At 61.2% G+C, this 17,484-nt stretch overlaps 2 protein-coding genes across 2 annotated transcripts in view; both read right to left on the bottom strand.

The window, feature by feature from the left end:
• Positions 1 to 140: 140 nt before the first annotated feature.
• On the bottom strand, positions 141 to 1,443 carry IL17C (interleukin 17C). Its single transcript, XM_021707399.1, has 3 exons — positions 1,408 to 1,443; positions 861 to 1,156; positions 141 to 402 (listed from the first exon to the last, which is right to left on the bottom strand). Exons 1-3 carry the CDS (start codon positions 1,441 to 1,443, stop codon positions 141 to 143), a joined length of 594 nt encoding a protein of 197 aa, XP_021563074.1.
• A 5,361-nt stretch (positions 1,444 to 6,804) lies between these two features.
• The window catches only part of ZC3H18 (zinc finger CCCH-type containing 18), a 65,450-nt gene continuing 54,770 nt past the window's right edge, over positions 6,805 to 17,484 (bottom strand). The window contains exons 10-19 of the mRNA XM_021707406.1: positions 15,730 to 15,921; positions 14,801 to 14,926; positions 13,386 to 13,490; positions 11,873 to 12,016; positions 11,420 to 11,479; positions 10,202 to 10,362; positions 9,906 to 10,102; positions 9,341 to 9,437; positions 8,001 to 8,097; positions 6,805 to 7,584 (exon numbers count right to left, since the gene is read on the bottom strand). Of these exons, the coding sequence (XP_021563081.1) occupies positions 7,389 to 7,584; positions 8,001 to 8,097; positions 9,341 to 9,437; positions 9,906 to 10,102; positions 10,202 to 10,362; positions 11,420 to 11,479; positions 11,873 to 12,016; positions 13,386 to 13,490; positions 14,801 to 14,926; positions 15,730 to 15,921 (1,375 nt within the window). The 3' untranslated portion in view covers positions 6,805 to 7,388. The remainder of the gene's footprint in view (positions 7,585 to 8,000; positions 8,098 to 9,340; positions 9,438 to 9,905; positions 10,103 to 10,201; positions 10,363 to 11,419; positions 11,480 to 11,872; positions 12,017 to 13,385; positions 13,491 to 14,800; positions 14,927 to 15,729; positions 15,922 to 17,484) is intronic.

Raw genomic sequence — 17,484 nt, 5'->3', positions numbered from 1 at the left:
TGGGGGATGCCATCACCCCCTTTGGCCCCCTTAAAAGTTCTAGAGGAGGGAGCTGCCCCCCTTCTGTGAACGGCCGAGGTGGAGGCGGGTGGCCGTCCCACGGGGGTGGCGAGGCCCCACGCCCTCTGAGCCAGCAGGGGTCACCGCACCGAGCGGGGCAGCACGCAGGTGCAGCCCACGGGCACGCGGATGAACTCGGCGTGGAAGGCGAAGGCGCCTGGTGTGGGGGAGCCCGTGCCGAGCCGCGAGCAGGGCTGGCGCCGCAGCACCAGCAGGCTCTGGCGCAGCCGCACCGAGCTCAGCGCCGGCGTCTCGCGGCCCGTGCGCGCGTCGATGCAGCCCCGGCACAGGCACTCGGCCACCGCCAGCTTCTGCGGGAAGCGCGCTTCGTCCGTGTCCACGCTGCGAGCGAGGCGGGTCAGGGTCTGGGCCAGCCCCGCCCGACTCCGTCCCCACCCCGCTCCTTCCGTCTCCCGCTCCCTCTCCTCCCCATGCCCTCCTTCCCTCCCTGGCTGTGCCCTTTCCCCGCCCCCAAGCTCTCAGGGCTGCCCCCTCATTGAGTGAGGGCTGAGGACAGCTGGCGACAAGGAGAGCAGTGTCGCAACAGAGCGTGCGGCATGCAGCAGGTGCTCAACAAAGGGTGATGCTCAAGAAGCAGGGACAGGAGGCCCCCAGGCCTGGCCCCAGCCCTGTGGGGACTCCAGCCAGCCAGACTCTTCCCAGGGGACCCGGTAGCCAAGGTCCAGGCTGAGATCTGGGGACAGCATGCGGGCGGAGACAGTGCCAAGAGGGAGCCAGCTTCCGGCCAGCGGGCTGCATGGACGGGAGGTTGGGATGGTGACCCCACCTCTGGCCCTCACCGGTATCTCCAGGGCGAGATGGAGCGCTGGTGGGTGTCCGCCTCCAGCACCTCCTCAGGCCGCAGCACTGGGCACTGGGTCCCAGCCGGGGGTCCCTCGTGCCGCCGCCTGTGGTCTCCTGCCTCCAGGCTGGACACCAGGGCTACAGGCAAGGCCTGCTCCCACTTGGCGCCTCGAGCCAGCAGGTGTGGGGGGGGCTGGCCGAGGGGCAGCTCTTCCGCCGAGTAGCAGCGTGGGGTCCCATGGTGGGCCAGGCTGATGGACAGCCAGGCAAGAAGCAGGAGGCTGGGGAGGAGCTGGAGGAAAAGGTACACGTCAGGGGGTGCCGGGGAAGGGGCACCTCACTTCCACCTGGCTTGCCCGTTCCCAGGGGAGAGATGGGGCTCAGCCCTCCCCCTGCACATGGGAAAACAGGCTCCGAGAGGCTGCCCCCAGCCTGTCAGGGCTCCTCCCCCAGATGTGGGGGTTCCCGGACCCCATCCCACACCCTCGTCCTGGGGCTCGGGGCCTGAGGCCTCCCTGGCAGCCGCCGCGTCCACGGGCTCACCAGCATGGTGGCGGCAGCGGCAGGCAGAGTGGGCATGGCCTGCACACCCAGCAGAGTCCCCAGGAGCACCTGGCTGGGACCTGGCGGCAGCCGCTCTTATACCCCAGCCACACCCGGGGAAAATCCACAGCGCTTCCTCCTGGGAAGTGCCCAGCATGGCTCTTCCTCCTGCGGCCCCAGCCGCCCGCGACCTCACAGCACAGACACGCGTGGGCCCCCTCCTGTTGCCCTGCCCGCACGCGACCTCTGGACTGACGTGTGTGGGCCTCCTCTTACCCCTCGGGCTGCCCACGACCTCGCGGCACAGACACGCATGGGCCCCCGCCTACCCGCTCCCGGCCACCCACGACCTCATGGACTGACACGTGGGGCTCCCTCTTACCCCCTCCCCAGCCGCCCGTGACCTCACGGCACAGACAGGTGTGAGCTCCCTCTTACTCTCCCTCCGGGTCCCCACCCAGCCCAAGATCTTGCCTGGAGCCGGGCCCAGCCTTGCCTGATGTTCTGGATTCTTCTGCGGAGAGTCCTCTGCCGTCAGCGATGGACATCTTTGGCTCTGCCTGCAGGACTTGTGCCTGGACCCCGTGACCTGGTCCCTGAGGTGCTCATGCTACAACCCGCGGCCCTCCACCTGGCCAGTCCCTCTGCCCTCCACGGAGGCCATGGAGATTGGTCCGATTTTCAGCTCGGATGCTGAGAGCAGGGAGGGTCATGAGCCCCTCCAGCTCAGGTGGGGTGACCCGGTCAGGTGTTGGCCTCGTGGCTTCACCGAACTCTCAGGCTGACACGTCTAAGGAAGAGGAGGCCAGAACCGCGGATGCCGTGGGAGGGTGGAGCCAGACCAGTTGATGTAAGGAGGCCCAGGAGCCTGCCGTGGCCCCCCCAATGCTGCAGGGGGCTGGGGGTGCCTTTGTTTACCCAAGAAAGAGCTGGCGGGAAACCAGAGCCCGGATGGTCTGAACGTGGGGGCTGGGGGTTCCCCCGGGAGAGCCCTCTGGGGTCCTGGGCACTGACCACCCTCCAGGACCAGGGTCTATCTGCCCTGTCCCCTCAGATGGGCGGTGGGAGGAGGGGCCGCCAGCCTCCACCCCTTCCCCAGCTGCTGGGCACGGAGCCTCAGCCCTCCAGCACCTCTCCGGGTGGCTGCGTGGCTCTGGCCTCCGTGGGTAAGGGAGGCCGAGCGCGGCCAGCAGTCTGGGAGGCATGAGGATGGACAGACACTCTGAATCCTCCTGCAGTGCCCATCGCAGCCCTGCAGAGACTCACGTGGGGCCCAGATTCTTCCCGGGGGACCCTGGAAGCCAAAGTCTGGGCTGAAGTCAGCATGTGGGTGGGATGGTGCCAAGAAGGAGCCAGCTTTCCAGCCACCCACTCCCTGCTGGCATACCTCCTGTGGCGAGGAGGTCACTATCTGTATCAGTTTCCTAGGACTAACAAGACACCTCAGGCAGTGGGGGGGCTTGACAACGCCGAAGTGTCTGCACCCGACTCTCAGAAGGCCGGGATCAAGGTGCCCACGAGGGCAGGCTCCTGGGGACTGAGGGGACCGCCCCAGGCCTTGCTCCTGCTTCTGGTGGCTCTGCGATCCGTGGCTGCACCGCCCCAGCCTCCGCCTCCATAGCCACGCGGATCTGCGGCTCTACGGATCTACGTGTGGCGATTCAGAGCCTGGATACTTGACCTGCAGGACACGGGCCGCCTTAATCCAGGATGACCTTGCCTGGGATCCTTGAGGCCCCTCCCTCCCTGTTGTTATTTTTAATAGAAATGGGGTCTTGCTGAGCTGCCCAGGCGGGTCTCGGGACTCCTGCCCTCAAGCGATCCTCCTGCCTCAGCCTCCCAAAGTGCTGGGAAGACAGCCGCGAGCCACCAATTACATTGAAGCAAAGGCCCTATTTCCAAATAAGGGCACATTCGCAGGTGGGTCGGGATGTGGACAGAACTTTTGGGGGACACAGCTGAACCCACCGCACCCTCTGATGGTATGGACCCCCCGCCAGGGCTAGCTCAGGTGAGGGGAAGACCCTCCCTCTCTGCAAGGTGCTCCCTGTGACAGGCACCACAGTGGGTGGCGTGGGAGCCTTGAGGTCAGGGGCTGGGGTGCGGTGCAGGACATGGGACACGGGACGTGGGTGTGCTTCAGAAACACTGCGGGGAGGAGGACGATGTGGATGGCCCAGCGTCACCTGCTGTGGGGGTCTGAGTAGCGCCGGGTCCATCGCGTCGCGTTTGGTTGTCTTTTCTCCAGGGCCCCCGCGGCAGTTGTCCTGGGGACAGAACCCACACACCCTCCCCGCCCCCACCGCTCAATCTCTGCCCTCTGAGCACAGCCTGAGGAGGAAGGGGCCTGCTTGGCCTCTTGGGGGCTCCCGGGGGCTGAGACGTGCCATGCAACCCCCGGCCCTTCTGCCAAGACAGCCACCAGCCGGGAAGCCCCTTTCAAAGTGCACCAGGGGTCTGCTGCTGGGCCAGGGTGTTTCACGCCAACACCAGGGTCGCCTTACCCGGCCTGCTGAGGCCTGACCTCCCCCTACACTCACGCCATACTGCCGTCCCCACCCAGCCCTGCAGGAGGGTCTGGGATCAGGGCGGCCGGGGGCGGGGGGGCTCCGTTTCTCCATTCAGCCCAGTCCTCTGCCCTGTGGTCTTGAGCCTTTCTGCCTCCCCTTCAGAGTCAGGGGAGAGTCCTGGGGTGAAGCAGTGAGGACGAGCGGGGCGTCCCAGGGGGAGAGGGGACAGATTTGGGGACAGAACGGCGAACATTGAGGTCCACAGGGGTCTTTGTGCAGAGCTGGAGAAAGATGCCAGCGCATAGCGTGGGTGGGAAGGACAGGCTCATGTCCCTTCCCGTCCTCAGCTGGGACTGTTGTGCAGTAAACTACCCGCTCAACTGTACCCTGCGTTCCTGGAAAGAGAGAGGAGGGAGAGGGAGAAGAGGGGGAGGAGGAGGAGCCCGAGGGAGTGTGGAGAAAAACAGGGAAGGAGGCCCCTGGCCCAAGTGCGCCCCGCCCCAGGCACGTGGTCCACACGTAGCTCCCTAGGCAGGACCAGGTCAGGGCAATGTCAGCAAGTGCAGACGAGTGAATGAGTGGGGCGGCCGGAGGGGCCCAGGTCCTGGGACCCCTCGCCTGAGCTTCCCACCCACCCTAGAGTCAGACCCCACCTCATCCTGGCAGGAGGGAGCTCACACATCACCTCCAGGGCTGTCCTGGCCCGGATAGACCTGCCAGGGGCTCCTGCCCTGTCCCAGTCTGTACTGGGGTCGAAAGCGTGGCAGTGGAAACATCAGGCGCCAGGCCTGTGTCCTCGAGACCTCTGGCCTCTGATGCCCCCGCTCCCACACCCTGGGGCCAGTTCCGGCATTTTCTGTCTGTTTGAACAGCTGCTGAGTGGTGCCCAGTGCTGTCTGCAGCGTCCTGACATCTGTCCCTGTCTCCAGGGATGGGACAGGTAGGGGGTGCGGGCCAGAGGCTGGGAGGCCGGGTGGTGCTGCGCTCCTGGGGGAGGCTGAGGCAAGCACAGAAGTCCCCAGTTGGGCAAGACTGGAAAGGCGGCAGGAGGAAGGCTGGAGGGCAGCCCAGAGGTGGTGGCCCAGACGGGCTGGCTCCCAAACCACACCCGGCCCGCCCCCAGACAGCCATGCCCCCAGCCCCCATGGGTGGATGCGGAAAGGAAGGACTGGCAGGTGGGTGAGAGGCAGCAAGACCAGGGTAGGAGGGCAGAAGCACGGTGACGTCCCCAGACACAGGCCCGGACCGGGAGCCCCGCCGCCACCCGCTGGGCATGGGCCTATGCCCGTAAGGAAGTGGGTGCAGCACTCTGCCCCCTTCGGGCTGGAGGGAGATGGTGCCTGGACAATGCCCCTCAAGCTGCGTGTCCGTGACACGTCAGGCATGGCTAGGTGGCCCTGGAGGGCAGGAGTCCCACACATGGGGGTGGCAGCACCCACTCTAGCCTACTCCCACCCTGTGTCATCCCCTCACGCGGTGGCCCTGGCCTCAGCCCTGTCCGTGGGCTGCTCAGGCCTGGGCTCGAGTGGTGAGTGCATGGATACTGCGTGGCTGTGGGGGTGGTTGGCAGGTGCATGGCTCGGAATCCCACCAGCCTCATTTTCAGGCACCAGGGTCATCCCACGCACCCGCTTCCAGGCCTGGGGGAGAGGACTGGCTGGCTGACTTGCAGTGTCCCTGTCCACGGAGGCCGCGGTGCGCAATATGGCCTTCCCTTCTGGGGGGCCCAGCCAGGGTGTTCTATTAAACTGAGAGACCGTCACTGAGAACAAGGCCAGAGGGGATGGCTGGGTCAGGGCTGCCAGCTAACCGTTAAAACTCAGGGGTGGGGTCTCGCCTGGTCCCAGCTGCTGGCCTAGCCAGAGCCGTCCCTGTGGTGCTGGCTCCAGGGACCAGGGCTAGGGCGTGAGCTCCGTGTCATCAGCAGCCCTTGGCATCCTGGATTCCGGTTCTGTGTCCTCAAAGGACACCCCGTTCAGAGACTGGGCAGTCCCTCTGCACTGGCCTTGACCTGGTGGCCAGTCAGACAAGCCTCAACAAATTGCTCACACGCACGATCCAGGCCACAGTGGCGCAACCCGGTCGCATGGCCTGTGCTGCGGGTGGGGCGTGGATGGAAAATGCAAGCTGTCACTGGGCCTGCACTCCCGGCTCCTCGCCCACGTGTTCGACACTCAGCCTTAGAGAAGCGACGGACACAGGTCACGCCAGAGCATCAGCCTGGTCATGGCCTCCTCTGGCCTGCCTGGTGTCAGGAGGCAGTGGCACTGCTGAGTGGGATTTTGGGCATCTGCGGTCAGGCCTGGAGGACATGGCGGGCTGGGCACATGCCGATCTGACTCCCTCTGCGGGAAGGGCCTGGCTCAAGAGCTGGGAGGCCTGAAGGTCATGGCTTCAGGGTCCCATGGGGACACGGTGACCCACCCAGCCGTGTGGTCCCACCTGTGAGTCCTAGACCCAGCAGGGCTCTATCCTGCACTCAACTTTGGGTCAGAGGCCCTAGGCCCCTGCCCAGCCCAGGGTCCCTGCTGGGAAAGTGGGCACCAGCCCACGTCCCAAGCAAGTCCACACGACCTCAGAGACAGCAGGGTGTGTCAGTTCAACCCCACAGTGGGGAAACTGAGGCAGTGTTCTGCAGGGGTGGGGTCCTTGCTTTGGGCCCAGGCACAGCTCACCCTCCGAACGCTGTGCATCCTTGCCCCATCAGCCAGGTCCTCAAATACTGGGCCCATGGTGGGGGAAACTGAGGCAGTCGGGCTCCCAAATTCCAGGGCCCACAAGGGACACCGAGGCAGCCAGGCTCCCAAATGCCAGGCCCATGGGAGACACCGAGGCAGCCGGGCTGTGAGGGCAGAGGGCCCACCCAGCACACACTAGCAGAAGGACAGCTGCTTATCAAAATATTTTATTTTAGGAGACCCCTCAAAAAAGACCCTCCACATTAGACAGACGCCCCAACAACACCCTTGGCCTTTTTTTGGTCTTTTTTGTATTTTTTTCTTTTTAAATCAACTAAAACAATTTGATGCTTAAAATAAAAGACAGGAAAGTTTTCCTGGTCAGACTTGAGTCAGGAATATATATATATTTCTGATCCTGGGTGGCGAGGTGGTGGTGGTGGCAGGTGGTCACCAAGTCTTCTCTTGCACACAGCAAGGAGGCCGGAGCTGCGCCGCTGACAGGGCACAGTAGGGCTCCGGGGCCTGGCCGGGGGCGAAGAGATGGCGGGCAGAGGGAGGCCAGTCGTCAATTACACGAGCCCCACCACTCGATTCGCCGTCCGCCTGTCCGTCTATCTGGCGGGACATCTGCCCGGGGAGGGAGGCTGGGGCAGCGTCCTCATTGCTCGAGCGTGGCTTCCTTCCAGCTGAGAAACTTTTTTCTTTTTTAATTTTTAAAAAGAATCACAGCCAAAATAAGACGTGAACTGCAAAATCCGAGTGGCTGCGCTTACCCTGCCGGAGGCTGTGGCTAGGCCTTCCCGGGGATCTTGGCGCGCTTACGCGCAATGGCATCCTCCACGGCCTTCAGCTGCTTCAGCAGCTCTTCACGCCGCGACAGTGTGCTGGCCTTTCCCGACTTGGCGCCGGTGCCAGGTTCTGCGGCCTTGCCTGGCACGCTGGTGACCCTGCTGGAGCTCCTGGCCTGCGGAGACAACTGGCGCTTCCTGGAGGAGGCGGGAAGACCATGAGCCCAGGACGTGGGGCAGCGGCAGGACAGCAAGGGCGCTCTGCATGCTGCACCCCTGCCCCACCCCAGAACAGAGATGGGAGGGCCGGGCTGGAATCCACCGGTCTCTCCTGCTCGTCTTCCGACCTCTAAGGGGACCCCAGGACCCCTGCGTGCCCAGGCTTTCCCTTGTCCTTCCTTCCCCTGTTAGCCCTGCCTCCTCCATGGGGAGGTGAAGTGGTGTCATGATGAGAACCTGGGAGAGCCCCATGAGGCCCCAAGAGCTGAGTGTCTCTGCCCTGTACAGAGTGAGCCTGCTGCTGGGCCAGGAAGACACCATGAGCCTGGACCACCCTGAGGGGAGCCAAGTCTCAGCTCAGCCCCCCGGTGTGCCAAGGCTCGGACTGGACTCACCTGTCTGATAGGGCTGCTGGGGCTTTAGAGTTCTGGCCTCTCTGCCGTTCTGGCTTTGGGGAACCCAGTCTTCCACCCGACTTCCGGTCCCGAGAACCTGGGGACAAGGATGCAGAAAGACCACAGGTTACACGGATGGCAGCGCAGGGCCTTACGGCTGCCTGGTGGAAATCGTGTGAGGCATTCGACACGCCCGCACCTCTGTGAAGGAGAGGGAGGCAGGCAGATAGGAGACAGCTGACTGGGCGGAGTCTGGCTCCCAGCCTTCCCCTACTGCCCGACAGAACGCCCGTCTACGGTTGGAGACACACAGCACGCAGGCCACGTGGGTGCAGAACATGGAACACCCAGGTCAGGAGTGCCTAGTCACCAGCCGGGAGAGGTGTGGCTCCCTGGGCACAGGGGAGCCTGGCGGGGCCAGGGGGCTGCCCAGCGTGGGCATGGGCTGGTGAGCGACTAAGGGCAGAGGAGCCCGCTGGCACCAGCGAGGCAGCCCCAGGAGTGCAGCCCCAGGAGTGCAGCCCAGTGCCTGTTTCAGGAAGGGGGCCCCAGGGTGGGCTCTGCCCATCAAAGCCAACCAGGAAAGCCCCATCTTTTCATCTGCACCAGGGCTCTTGGGCTGGGGTCCGGGACAGCTTGGATCTATGTGGTCAGACAGTGACATGCCACTGTCCTGCTGCCCAGTCCTCAGGAGCCTGGGGGATTTCAGAGGTGACAGGACAGGAGTCCAGCTGTCCCATCAGCCGAGCAATAGAGAGATTTGCAAACAGAAGAGCCAATGTCAGGTTCGCTCATTTGTTTTAGAAAAGTTATTTTTCTCATTGTCTTCATAAAAGAAAAAAAAGTTATTTTTTGTTACAAGTGGTATTTGCGTTATAAGTGGTGTATTACTGCTATTTTAACATAAAGGGAAAAATTTCAGTTCTGATTTTTTTTTTTTTAGTTGGAGTCTTACCCCGTTGCCCAGGCTGGAGTACAGTGGCACACTCACGGTCACCACAGCATTGACCTGCTGAGCTCCAATGATCCTTCCACCTCAGTCTTCTAAGTATCCAGAACTACTACCACGTAGCGCTACCATGTCTGGCTAATTTTTTTTTTAATTATAGAGATGAGGTCTCACCAAGTTGCCCGGGCTGGTCTCAAACCCGTGGACTAAGGTAATCCACTCGCCTCCTCCTCCCAAAGTGCTGGGATTACAGGCTGAACCCCTGAGCCCAGCCTTAGCTCTGGTTTCAAATGCCATGTTGACAGCTCTTAGAGTCCCCCGAGTTCAAAGCACATGGGGTGCTGGGAGCAGCTGGTGGCTCTGCCCCACCGTCCCCAGCCCTGGAGCTTACCTCGGTCTGGAGACAGGTTGGTCCGCTTGGCTGGCGGCGGGCTCGCCCTATCCTTGTCTGCCGGCTCGTAGCGCTTCCTGCTTCCCTTGTCAGCCGCCTGGGACAATCGAGAGAGGCTGGTCAGGATGGCAGCACGGGGTGGGGCAGAGCTGACCCCCTTGTCCTCGCATCCGAGGTCACATTAATGGCCTGCTGCCACCATGGCAGCCCACTGCATGACCCCACAACCCGGCAGAGGGCACCAGCTCTGGGCATTTGGGGCCATTTTGCTCCCGGGAGGTCGCTCTAGGAGAATGGGGACCACAGCAGGCCAGGCCTCTCGCCCTGGCAGCCACCTGTGCAGACCTAGGACATCTGCGGCCAGGTATGGGGAACGAGGTCCAAGGTCCTGCCTGGTGCTAAGGCCTGGGGACCACAGGTACGACACGTTGTCCTCAGGCAGGGGATGTTCGTGCTGCCCGGCTCTTGTGCGCTCCTGACATACCCAGGCTGGCCTGGAATCAGGAGGGCCTGGGGCTTAGGGGTGGCTGCTGCTTATTGGGGCACCACTGGCAGGGCCCCTCACCTTGTTCAGTAGCGTCAGCTTGATCTCCTTGTGGGCGACGAATGTGCCCTGCGGCTGCCCAGGGGGCGCCTGCTGGGGCGTGGGGGCCTGCTGGGAGGACTTCCCACCAGCTGGGGGCTTGGCAGGTCGAGGCGGCTGCGTGGTTGAGTCCCTCTTCCGCTTCTCCTCCTTCATGCCGTCGTCCTTCTTCGCTTTTCCTGCCAGATACGCCCGCGGTCACGGGGTGCTGACGGTCCCTGCGGCTGGGCAGCAGCCAGGCGCCGTCTGTGCCGACAGGACCCCAGGGCCCCACGCACCTTTTTCCTTCTTGGTCTGGGCCGGGGTTGGGGACCGTGAGCTGGCTGAGGACACAGGGCTGGCCAGGTCCGCGTACATGTCCTCCGAGTCCACGCTGTGTGCAGAGCTGCTGCTGGACGAGGCGCTGGACACCGAGGACACGCTGCTCACGCTCAGGGACCTGTAGGCACAAGCATGTCTCGCCATGGCACACTCCCACCTCCGCCTCCATTTCCCTCTATGGATCAAGCTCCCAGCAAACATGAGTTTCAGTTAGGAAGTTTTCGCTGCCGGATGGAGGCCTGGTTTCACTACGGAGGCCAGCCTATCTGTCTGGAAGGACGGGACTCAAATGGAAGCCTCCCTGGCTACACACGTGCGACAAGACCCCAGCTTTAGCCCCAGGGAAGTCTAAACGCCACAAGAGATGCAGCACTCCTGTCAGCACAGGAGGCCGAGGAGGTGTGGCTGACGTGAGCTCACAGATCTGTGTCCCTAGGGACAGGTCTCAGCACCGCCCAGCTGTCTGTTCCTGGAGAAAACACAATGGCGTTTCCCAAGGCTGCAGGCACCGGAGCAGGGAAGGGGGCGGATGAGACAACCATGTGTTCCTCTGGCTGGGCACGGTAGGTCATGCCTGTAATCTAAGCACTCTGGGATGCTGAGATGGGAAGATCAACTGAGCCGGGGAGTTTGAGATAAGCCTGGGCAGTATAGTGAGTGACACCTTGTCTCTGCAAAAACTCAAAAAAAATACTAGTTGGCATGGTAGTGCCTACAGTCTCAGCTTCTCAGGAGGCTGAAGTGGGAGGATTGCCTGCCTGGTCCCAGGAGGTCGAGGCGGCAGTGAGCTGTGATCTGGCCACTGCACTACAGCCTAGGGGACAAAGTGACACCCCAATTCAAAAGAATTAAAAAAAAAAAAGAAAAGACTGGGCAACGTGTCAACCAGCGGCCAGTTGGTGTGAGAGAGACACAAGCCTGCAGCACCTTGCGCTTTCCTGACCTGCCCCTTAGGCTGGCACCTCTGCAGGGCGGGCCCAGCCTCTGGCTTCCACCTGGCAGCTGCCAGCCCATGCAGGCCCCTCCTGACCTGCCGGTGTGGAGCCCTGCGGGAACCCCTGCCTGAGCTCCAGTTAGCCTGTACCAGTCAAGCGGCCTCCCGCCTCCCAGGGACTTGGGTGTTGGGGAACCCCAAGCTGGTCTGCTGGGACCCATGGCCCGATGGGGCTGCTGACCTGGACCGGGAACTAGAGCCGCTGTAGCTGGAGCCAGAGCCGCTGCCACTCAGGGTGCGTCTGTAAAACACAAAGGGGCGAGGTTGGGCGGGCTCCACACAGCCCGCACGAGAGGTCACTATGCAGGGCACTTGCTGCCGCGAGACTTACTTTGAGGCACTTTTTCCCAGAAGGAGAGCCAACCCTTGGGGATGCACCCTCGGGGCAAGCACGGGGCCTCTCTTCCCTCCAGTCGGCCTCCCTGGGGCAGGCATCGCGTGGGGGGAGGCCCATGCGGGGCCTAGCACACGACCCCAGCGTCCTCCCTCCACAATGCTCTAGGAGGGCAGGCCACCACTTCCCCTGGCCTTTCCCTGTAGCCCTGGGCCTAGCACTCTGGATGTCGTCAGCATTTGCGCTGCAGCAGCACCAGGGACCAGAGTGCCCAAGGGCCACCGAGGGCCAGCACCTCACCTCCTGGGAGGCGTCCGGGCCTGCCGCTCCTTCCTTCTGGCCTCCCGAGGGTCTCCAGGCTTGGCAGGCTCAGGGGCGGGGACAGTGGCTTTGGTGGCTTGGGGTGTGGCTGGAGGCAGGGCCAGTTTCTTCACAGCCTTCTCTCTGTGGGACAGGAAGGCTCGGGCAGGGAGGGGCAAGGGCCTGGGCATAGGCCGATGTCCCCTCTGAACACACCCACGTGGGATGGCGTGGCCAGCTTCACAGCACTCACGCCTGGACACCGCATCTCACTCAAGAGTTATGGGAGGGCTCAGGGTCTTTGAGACCACCCAGTGTCATTCTCTGCCTCCCCCTTGAAGGCAGGAGCTGACGGTGCCATAGGACAGTAAGGAAGATCAGAAGACCCTAGAGAGCCAGGCCAGGCATCCCCTTCGGGTCTGCTCCTTTGGTGCACCCAGGCCAGTCATGCCTTACTGGAAAGGCACATTCCTAGGCCTGTGTGGGCCCTTGCACTCGCTGGGGTGGCCCTGCACTGTGCACCAGCCCTCACAGGAACACAGGTGCCTGTGGGAAGGAAGCTGGCCCTGCATTGGGCCAGCCTGGGAAACGCCCCTGCCCTCTTGGTGACCTGCCACTCCAGGCCACTGAGCCACATGGCAGAGGCCACAGGCAGCACAAGGACATCAGCCGGAGACACAGAAAGGGCTTCGGTGAGGGTGAGTCTCAGAGCCATGGTGCCCATGCCCAAGGCCACGAGACCCAGCTGTAGAGCCGCAGCAAGGATCTGTGCACGGGCTCCTCAGGCTGGTGAGGACATGCATACAAACATGCTCCTCGGTCGGCAGGGACATGCACACGCACATGCGCTCCTTACACGGCCACCTGTCTCTCACAGTGAGCCACAGAAGACTTTCTAAACTTTTAGAGCCTGTCAGTGAAGGATGGAGCCCTAAAGAGTGTAACCATTCCAGCCCAGGTGTTTCCTGCTACATGAGTAACAGACACGAGGTCAAAGACCGGCCCATAGCAGGCTGTACCAAACAGCACCAAGGTGTGAGGCTGCCTTGTCCCTAGAGCATACCAGGAGGGTGGGTCTGGTGGCCACTGACCCTGAGGCCTCCCCAAGATCAAGAAGTAGACCCTTCCACCCTCTGGGCTATCTCTAGTCACGGTGTGAAGTGGGAAGTGAAGTGGGAACAACGTGTCCAGCTCTGGGAACAGCAAGAAGTGCTGGCAGTCGAGGGGCTTGTGCAAGTCCTCAAGTTTGAGATAGCCAAGGGCCTTCCAGCCCCAAGCAGCTGACGGGAGCGGTGTGTCTGACACTGACCCTGGTGCCTGAGGCGAAGCGTGGGCCCTGTTCTGCAGGAGGGTGCCACAGCAGGCCTCGGGTCAGACCAGAGCTGTGCCTGAGGCCTTCCAGCCCCTGCCAGCCTCCTGATATGAGTGGCTGAGGGAGGAGGCGAATGGCCTTTGGAGACCCATCCGGTCACGGATACCTGCCTGCCCACCATGGGGGCTCCCCAGGACTTACCCAGCCTTCCCAGGCGGCGGGGCCGGCTCCCCCTTGGTTCTGATGGAAGGTCTGTGTGGAGAAGGTGTCGGGGATGGGGACGGGGACGAGGAGAAGGACCGGGACCTGGAGAGGGAAGAGCAGTGTGAGAGGTCCCGGCTGAGCAGGTCCTTCCCCGGCTAGCTGGCCCACAACCACAAGGACCCGCCTCACATCCGGAACACACCACCAGATCTGCCCTGGATTTAAAGCCAGTTCCAGACTGTTCTGGCATTTGCTAAACACACAAGATGGGAGTTGAACAGAGTGCTTAAGAGCCATTGGTGCCTACCAGCGGGCCCTGGGGAAGACTCCAGGGAGGCCACGGCACCCGGTGTGCAGGAAGGGAGGGGACAGGATCTCCTCAGTGGCAGGGACGGCAGCACAGTCCCACTGCCGTTCTCTGGCCCTCTCCCACTGCGCCCTGAGACCACGGTGCCTGCCAGAAGGGGCCCCAGGGTGGGAGAAGTGGCCTGGGGTCAGCTTTATCCACAACAGCATCTGGGGTACCGCTGCAGAAGCTGTGGGCACAGAGGGCTGTGTGTGGTCCTCTGCCCAGCAGCGGAGATGAAGACGCTTCTACCCGCCCTGCCTCCCTGGAACACTGTGCTGCCGCCAGCCCAGCAGAGCCTATGGGGACAGCGGGGTGTAGAGTCCAGGCGGGAGAAGCTGAGGGCAGGTCTGCATGTGGCCCCCACTAGCCTGCCTCTGGCGCAGACTCCTCTCCCGACAGGAGAAAAGGAGCAGCGAGCAAGGGGCATCCCCGCACTGGTAGAGTGGCAGGGGGGCCACACTGGCAAGGGTCCTATGGCAGGAGAGGTGGGCATGGTGTTCTGTGCGTGTTGGTAGAATTTCCTACTCAATTACATTAACCAATGATTATTTTTCCTGCCCAAATGACAACTAAGCATTGTCTAAAATTCTAAACAAAGTGTCTTTTCAATGGGGGGGAAGTAACCTCTGGAACTTTCTGAAACCTCTGGAACTTTCTGTGATGATGGAACGTCCTACCACTGTGCTGTTTGACATGGCAGCCACCAGTGGCACATGGTCACTAAACACTCAGTGTGACTTGCGTCCTTCACCCTGTGGTCGCAGTATGTGGTGTGGTCCCCAAGGACGTGGCTGGAGCTGGTGCTGCCCTTGCCTGATGTCAGCACATGCCACGCAGGCCCCACTTCTGACCATGTATGAAGTGTGTATTCCACGTGGTTGACAGTATGTGACATCTCACTATGTGCAATCTTCAGAATTCACCCTCACACATGCAGCTTCTCGAGACTTTTCTAAACAGCCCCAAGAACAGCCTTCAAAACAAACCTGCCGCCGCCAACAGGCTGGCCACCACTCAGCTGCACACGAGGCGCCCACACCTGCCCCCAGGCCCTGGGCCATACCTGGATTGGCTGCCTGAGAAGGAGCTGTGTCTGGAAGACCGGCTGGAGTAGGAGCTGTAGGATGAGGACCGGGACCGGGAACGGGATGAGCCAGAGCCAGAGTAGGACGAGGACTGTGAGGACGACCTGGGCAGCAGCAGGGAGGGAGTGAGTGGGTGGATGGCCACATGGCCATGCCAGGCTTGCACCTCCTCAGGGCAGACGTGGAGGGCATGGTCTCCACACACAGGCACACTCTTGGGCCCACTTAGACACACAGGTATACTCAGAGATGTACAGACTCATACACAGATGCAGACCACACTCACAGACACACTGCAGTTCAAGCCCTCTGTCGAGAATAGTGTTTAGAAACCAAGGCTTGAGAGGAGGGTGGAGTTAAAAAAAAAAAAGAAACCAAGGCTCAAGTGCTGGGCCACCCACCACTGCCACAGGCAGCCCTGCCTGAGTGGACAGAGCCAGGTGTGTGTGTTGACCCCTGCATGCATGTGTGGGCTCCTGTGCACCTGTCCATCTGCATCCTGTGAAGCTTGACCTCCCACGGACACCTGCATGCCTGCTGAGCCCCCAGGGAGTGAAGCCTGGCTGTCATGGCCTGCACCTTGCCAGCGTGGCTGTAGACCCCAGGAGTTGCCAGGCACAGTGGCTGGTGGCTTGCCCAGGCCATCTTGGCTGGCCCTGTCTGTTTGGGAGCAGGCGGAGCCTGAAAGAGCCTGAGCCCAGCTCTGCCATGTGGACGCTCCCAGCTGAATACACAGGGACCTCTGAGTCCTCCCGACTCTTCCCCAGGCAAGGATTCGCAGCAGAACAGTCTGGCGGAGAGCCCCAGCCTGCCCATGAGTGGCCCCAGCATGGGCCAAGTCAGTGGGATGCCAAGCTGCCCAGATTCCTGGGCACATGCCACGCGCCCCTCTGTGCGAGGTGGCTACCTGGAAGAATTGGAAGCAGAGGCTGACGAGGCTGATGTTTTCCGACGCCTTCGTGCCCGGCTAGGGGACACCGACACCCCGAGTTTCTTCTTGGGCGACTTGGACCGGCGCCACGGGTCCTTCCACTCGTCAGCACGCTTCACTTGCGGCCCTGTGGACGCGGCCTCCTTCTTGGGTGGCTCGGCCTGGCGGCTGCAATCAAAAAAACACTAGCACCCACGTCTTCCATGCTGCCACAGCATCTGGCGTGTCTGAGAAGGCCTGGAGAACGCAGGCCCAGAGGGAGCCGGAGGGGCTTAGTTCCACCCACAAACCCACCACCACACCAGACAGCCAGAGAGCCGGGCAGAGCTGGCACTGTGGACAGCCTCCTCAAGGGCCCCCGATGCTCCTCGCCCAGGCAGCAGTCATCCTCCTGGGACGCTGCTGACTCCCTCCCATCTTCCCGTCATGCTGTCTGGGGGGTGGAGTTCACTTTGCCTGATAATCTGTCTCTCATGCTGGCATACAGTACGTGCATAATAAATGTGAATGAAATTAAATAAATGAGATTACTTTTGCTTTCAAATGCAATAAAAAGTTTGTGAATTAACAAAGCCAAGTCTTCAACATTTTCTTAGTCCTCTGCGTGTGTTTGCAGAGGCTGGCTTCACTGCAGCCTGAGACCTGCCAGAAGGAGGGTGGCAGGCCGGACAGCAGGTGGCAGGAGGGTCCTGCTCCCACCCTCAGAGAAACCTGCACAAGTGCAGGGCGAATGTGCACATGAGACTGGCCCTGATGGTGCAGCAGGCCCTGTGGTAGGTTGACACGACCGGCCACAGTGGAGTCTGTCCAGAGAAGCCAGACCTCCTCAACCCCTCAAGCAGTGATACCAAAGGGAAGGGACATTCAGGAAAAGCTGTCACGGGGTGAGTAGGGCAGCCAGGGCCCCATGGCGCTGCCTGGGGCACCTTGGAGATGCTCCTGCTTCAGAAATGCTCTAAATCCAAATACGCCCACACAGAAGCTGCTCAACCCATGGCCCAGCACGAATGGCCGAGTTGCTTAATTTTAATCACAGCCAGAGGAAAATGGGAAATAAAAAAGCCTACCTAACATGAAGATGCTTGTTGATCCTGTAAATTTGTTTTCAGTAGTTAAAAATCATTTAAGTTCATGTAAACATTCTGGAAAATACACCAAAGTACAAATAAGAAAATAAAGCCCCTGGCTCCCCGTCCTGCAGGACCCAGCGTGTGCGTCCCCAGTAGCCCTCAGGCCGCTACGACTTCCTGGATGCATGGCCCCAAGTGCATACACGCTCCAAGCACACAGGGACCTGTGTGGTGTCATCATACGCTAAGCTGAGGTCTTCCGCCGGTAGTCCTTCGCTGTTGCCTGTTATACAACCCGAATGCTGCCACACTGCTAGTTGTGTCTAACTTTTAAAGCACAAACAACATTAAAATAATCCTTTATATATAAGTTTGTGTGGACATTAGTTCTTTTCTAGGGCAAATTCCTAAGAAATGGAATTAGTGGGTCAAAAGAGAGAGGATTTGTAAGTTCCTGGTAAGCTAGCCAGTATTTTCCCTGAGAGTAAAGTCAGTTCCCCAGCAGTGTGAGATGTCCAGTCCACCTTGCCTTCCCCAGGGGCTCCCATACTGTTACCTAAAAACCTTACAAGCGCTACCCAAACAAAAACACACAAACCCCAAATCCTGGTGATTGTATAAACAGAAAATGGATTCTATTGGTTATATATTTACTGTTTAG

This window comes from Carlito syrichta, unplaced genomic scaffold (genome assembly GCF_000164805.1).
Source record: "Carlito syrichta isolate Samal-C Ts95f unplaced genomic scaffold, Tarsius_syrichta-2.0.1 Scaffold317439, whole genome shotgun sequence".
NCBI lineage: Eukaryota > Metazoa > Chordata > Mammalia > Primates > Tarsiidae > Carlito > Carlito syrichta.
The sequence above is the reverse complement of the archived record's forward strand: the minus strand, read 5'-3'. Positions and strand labels throughout refer to the sequence as shown.

Excerpts from the sequence above, each read along its gene's own strand:
- IL17C (XM_021707399.1), bottom strand. The coding sequence starts at position 1,443 with ATGCCCACTCTGCCTGCCGCTGCCGCCACCATGCTG. Across the intron at positions 1,157-1,407 it reads CCGCTGCCGCCACCATGCTG|CTCCTCCCCAGCCTCCTGCT; the intron begins GTGAGCCCGTGG and ends CTTTTCCTCCAG. Across the intron at positions 403-860 it reads ATCTCGCCCTGGAGATACCG|CGTGGACACGGACGAAGCGC; the intron begins GTGAGGGCCAGA and ends CCTCGCTCGCAG.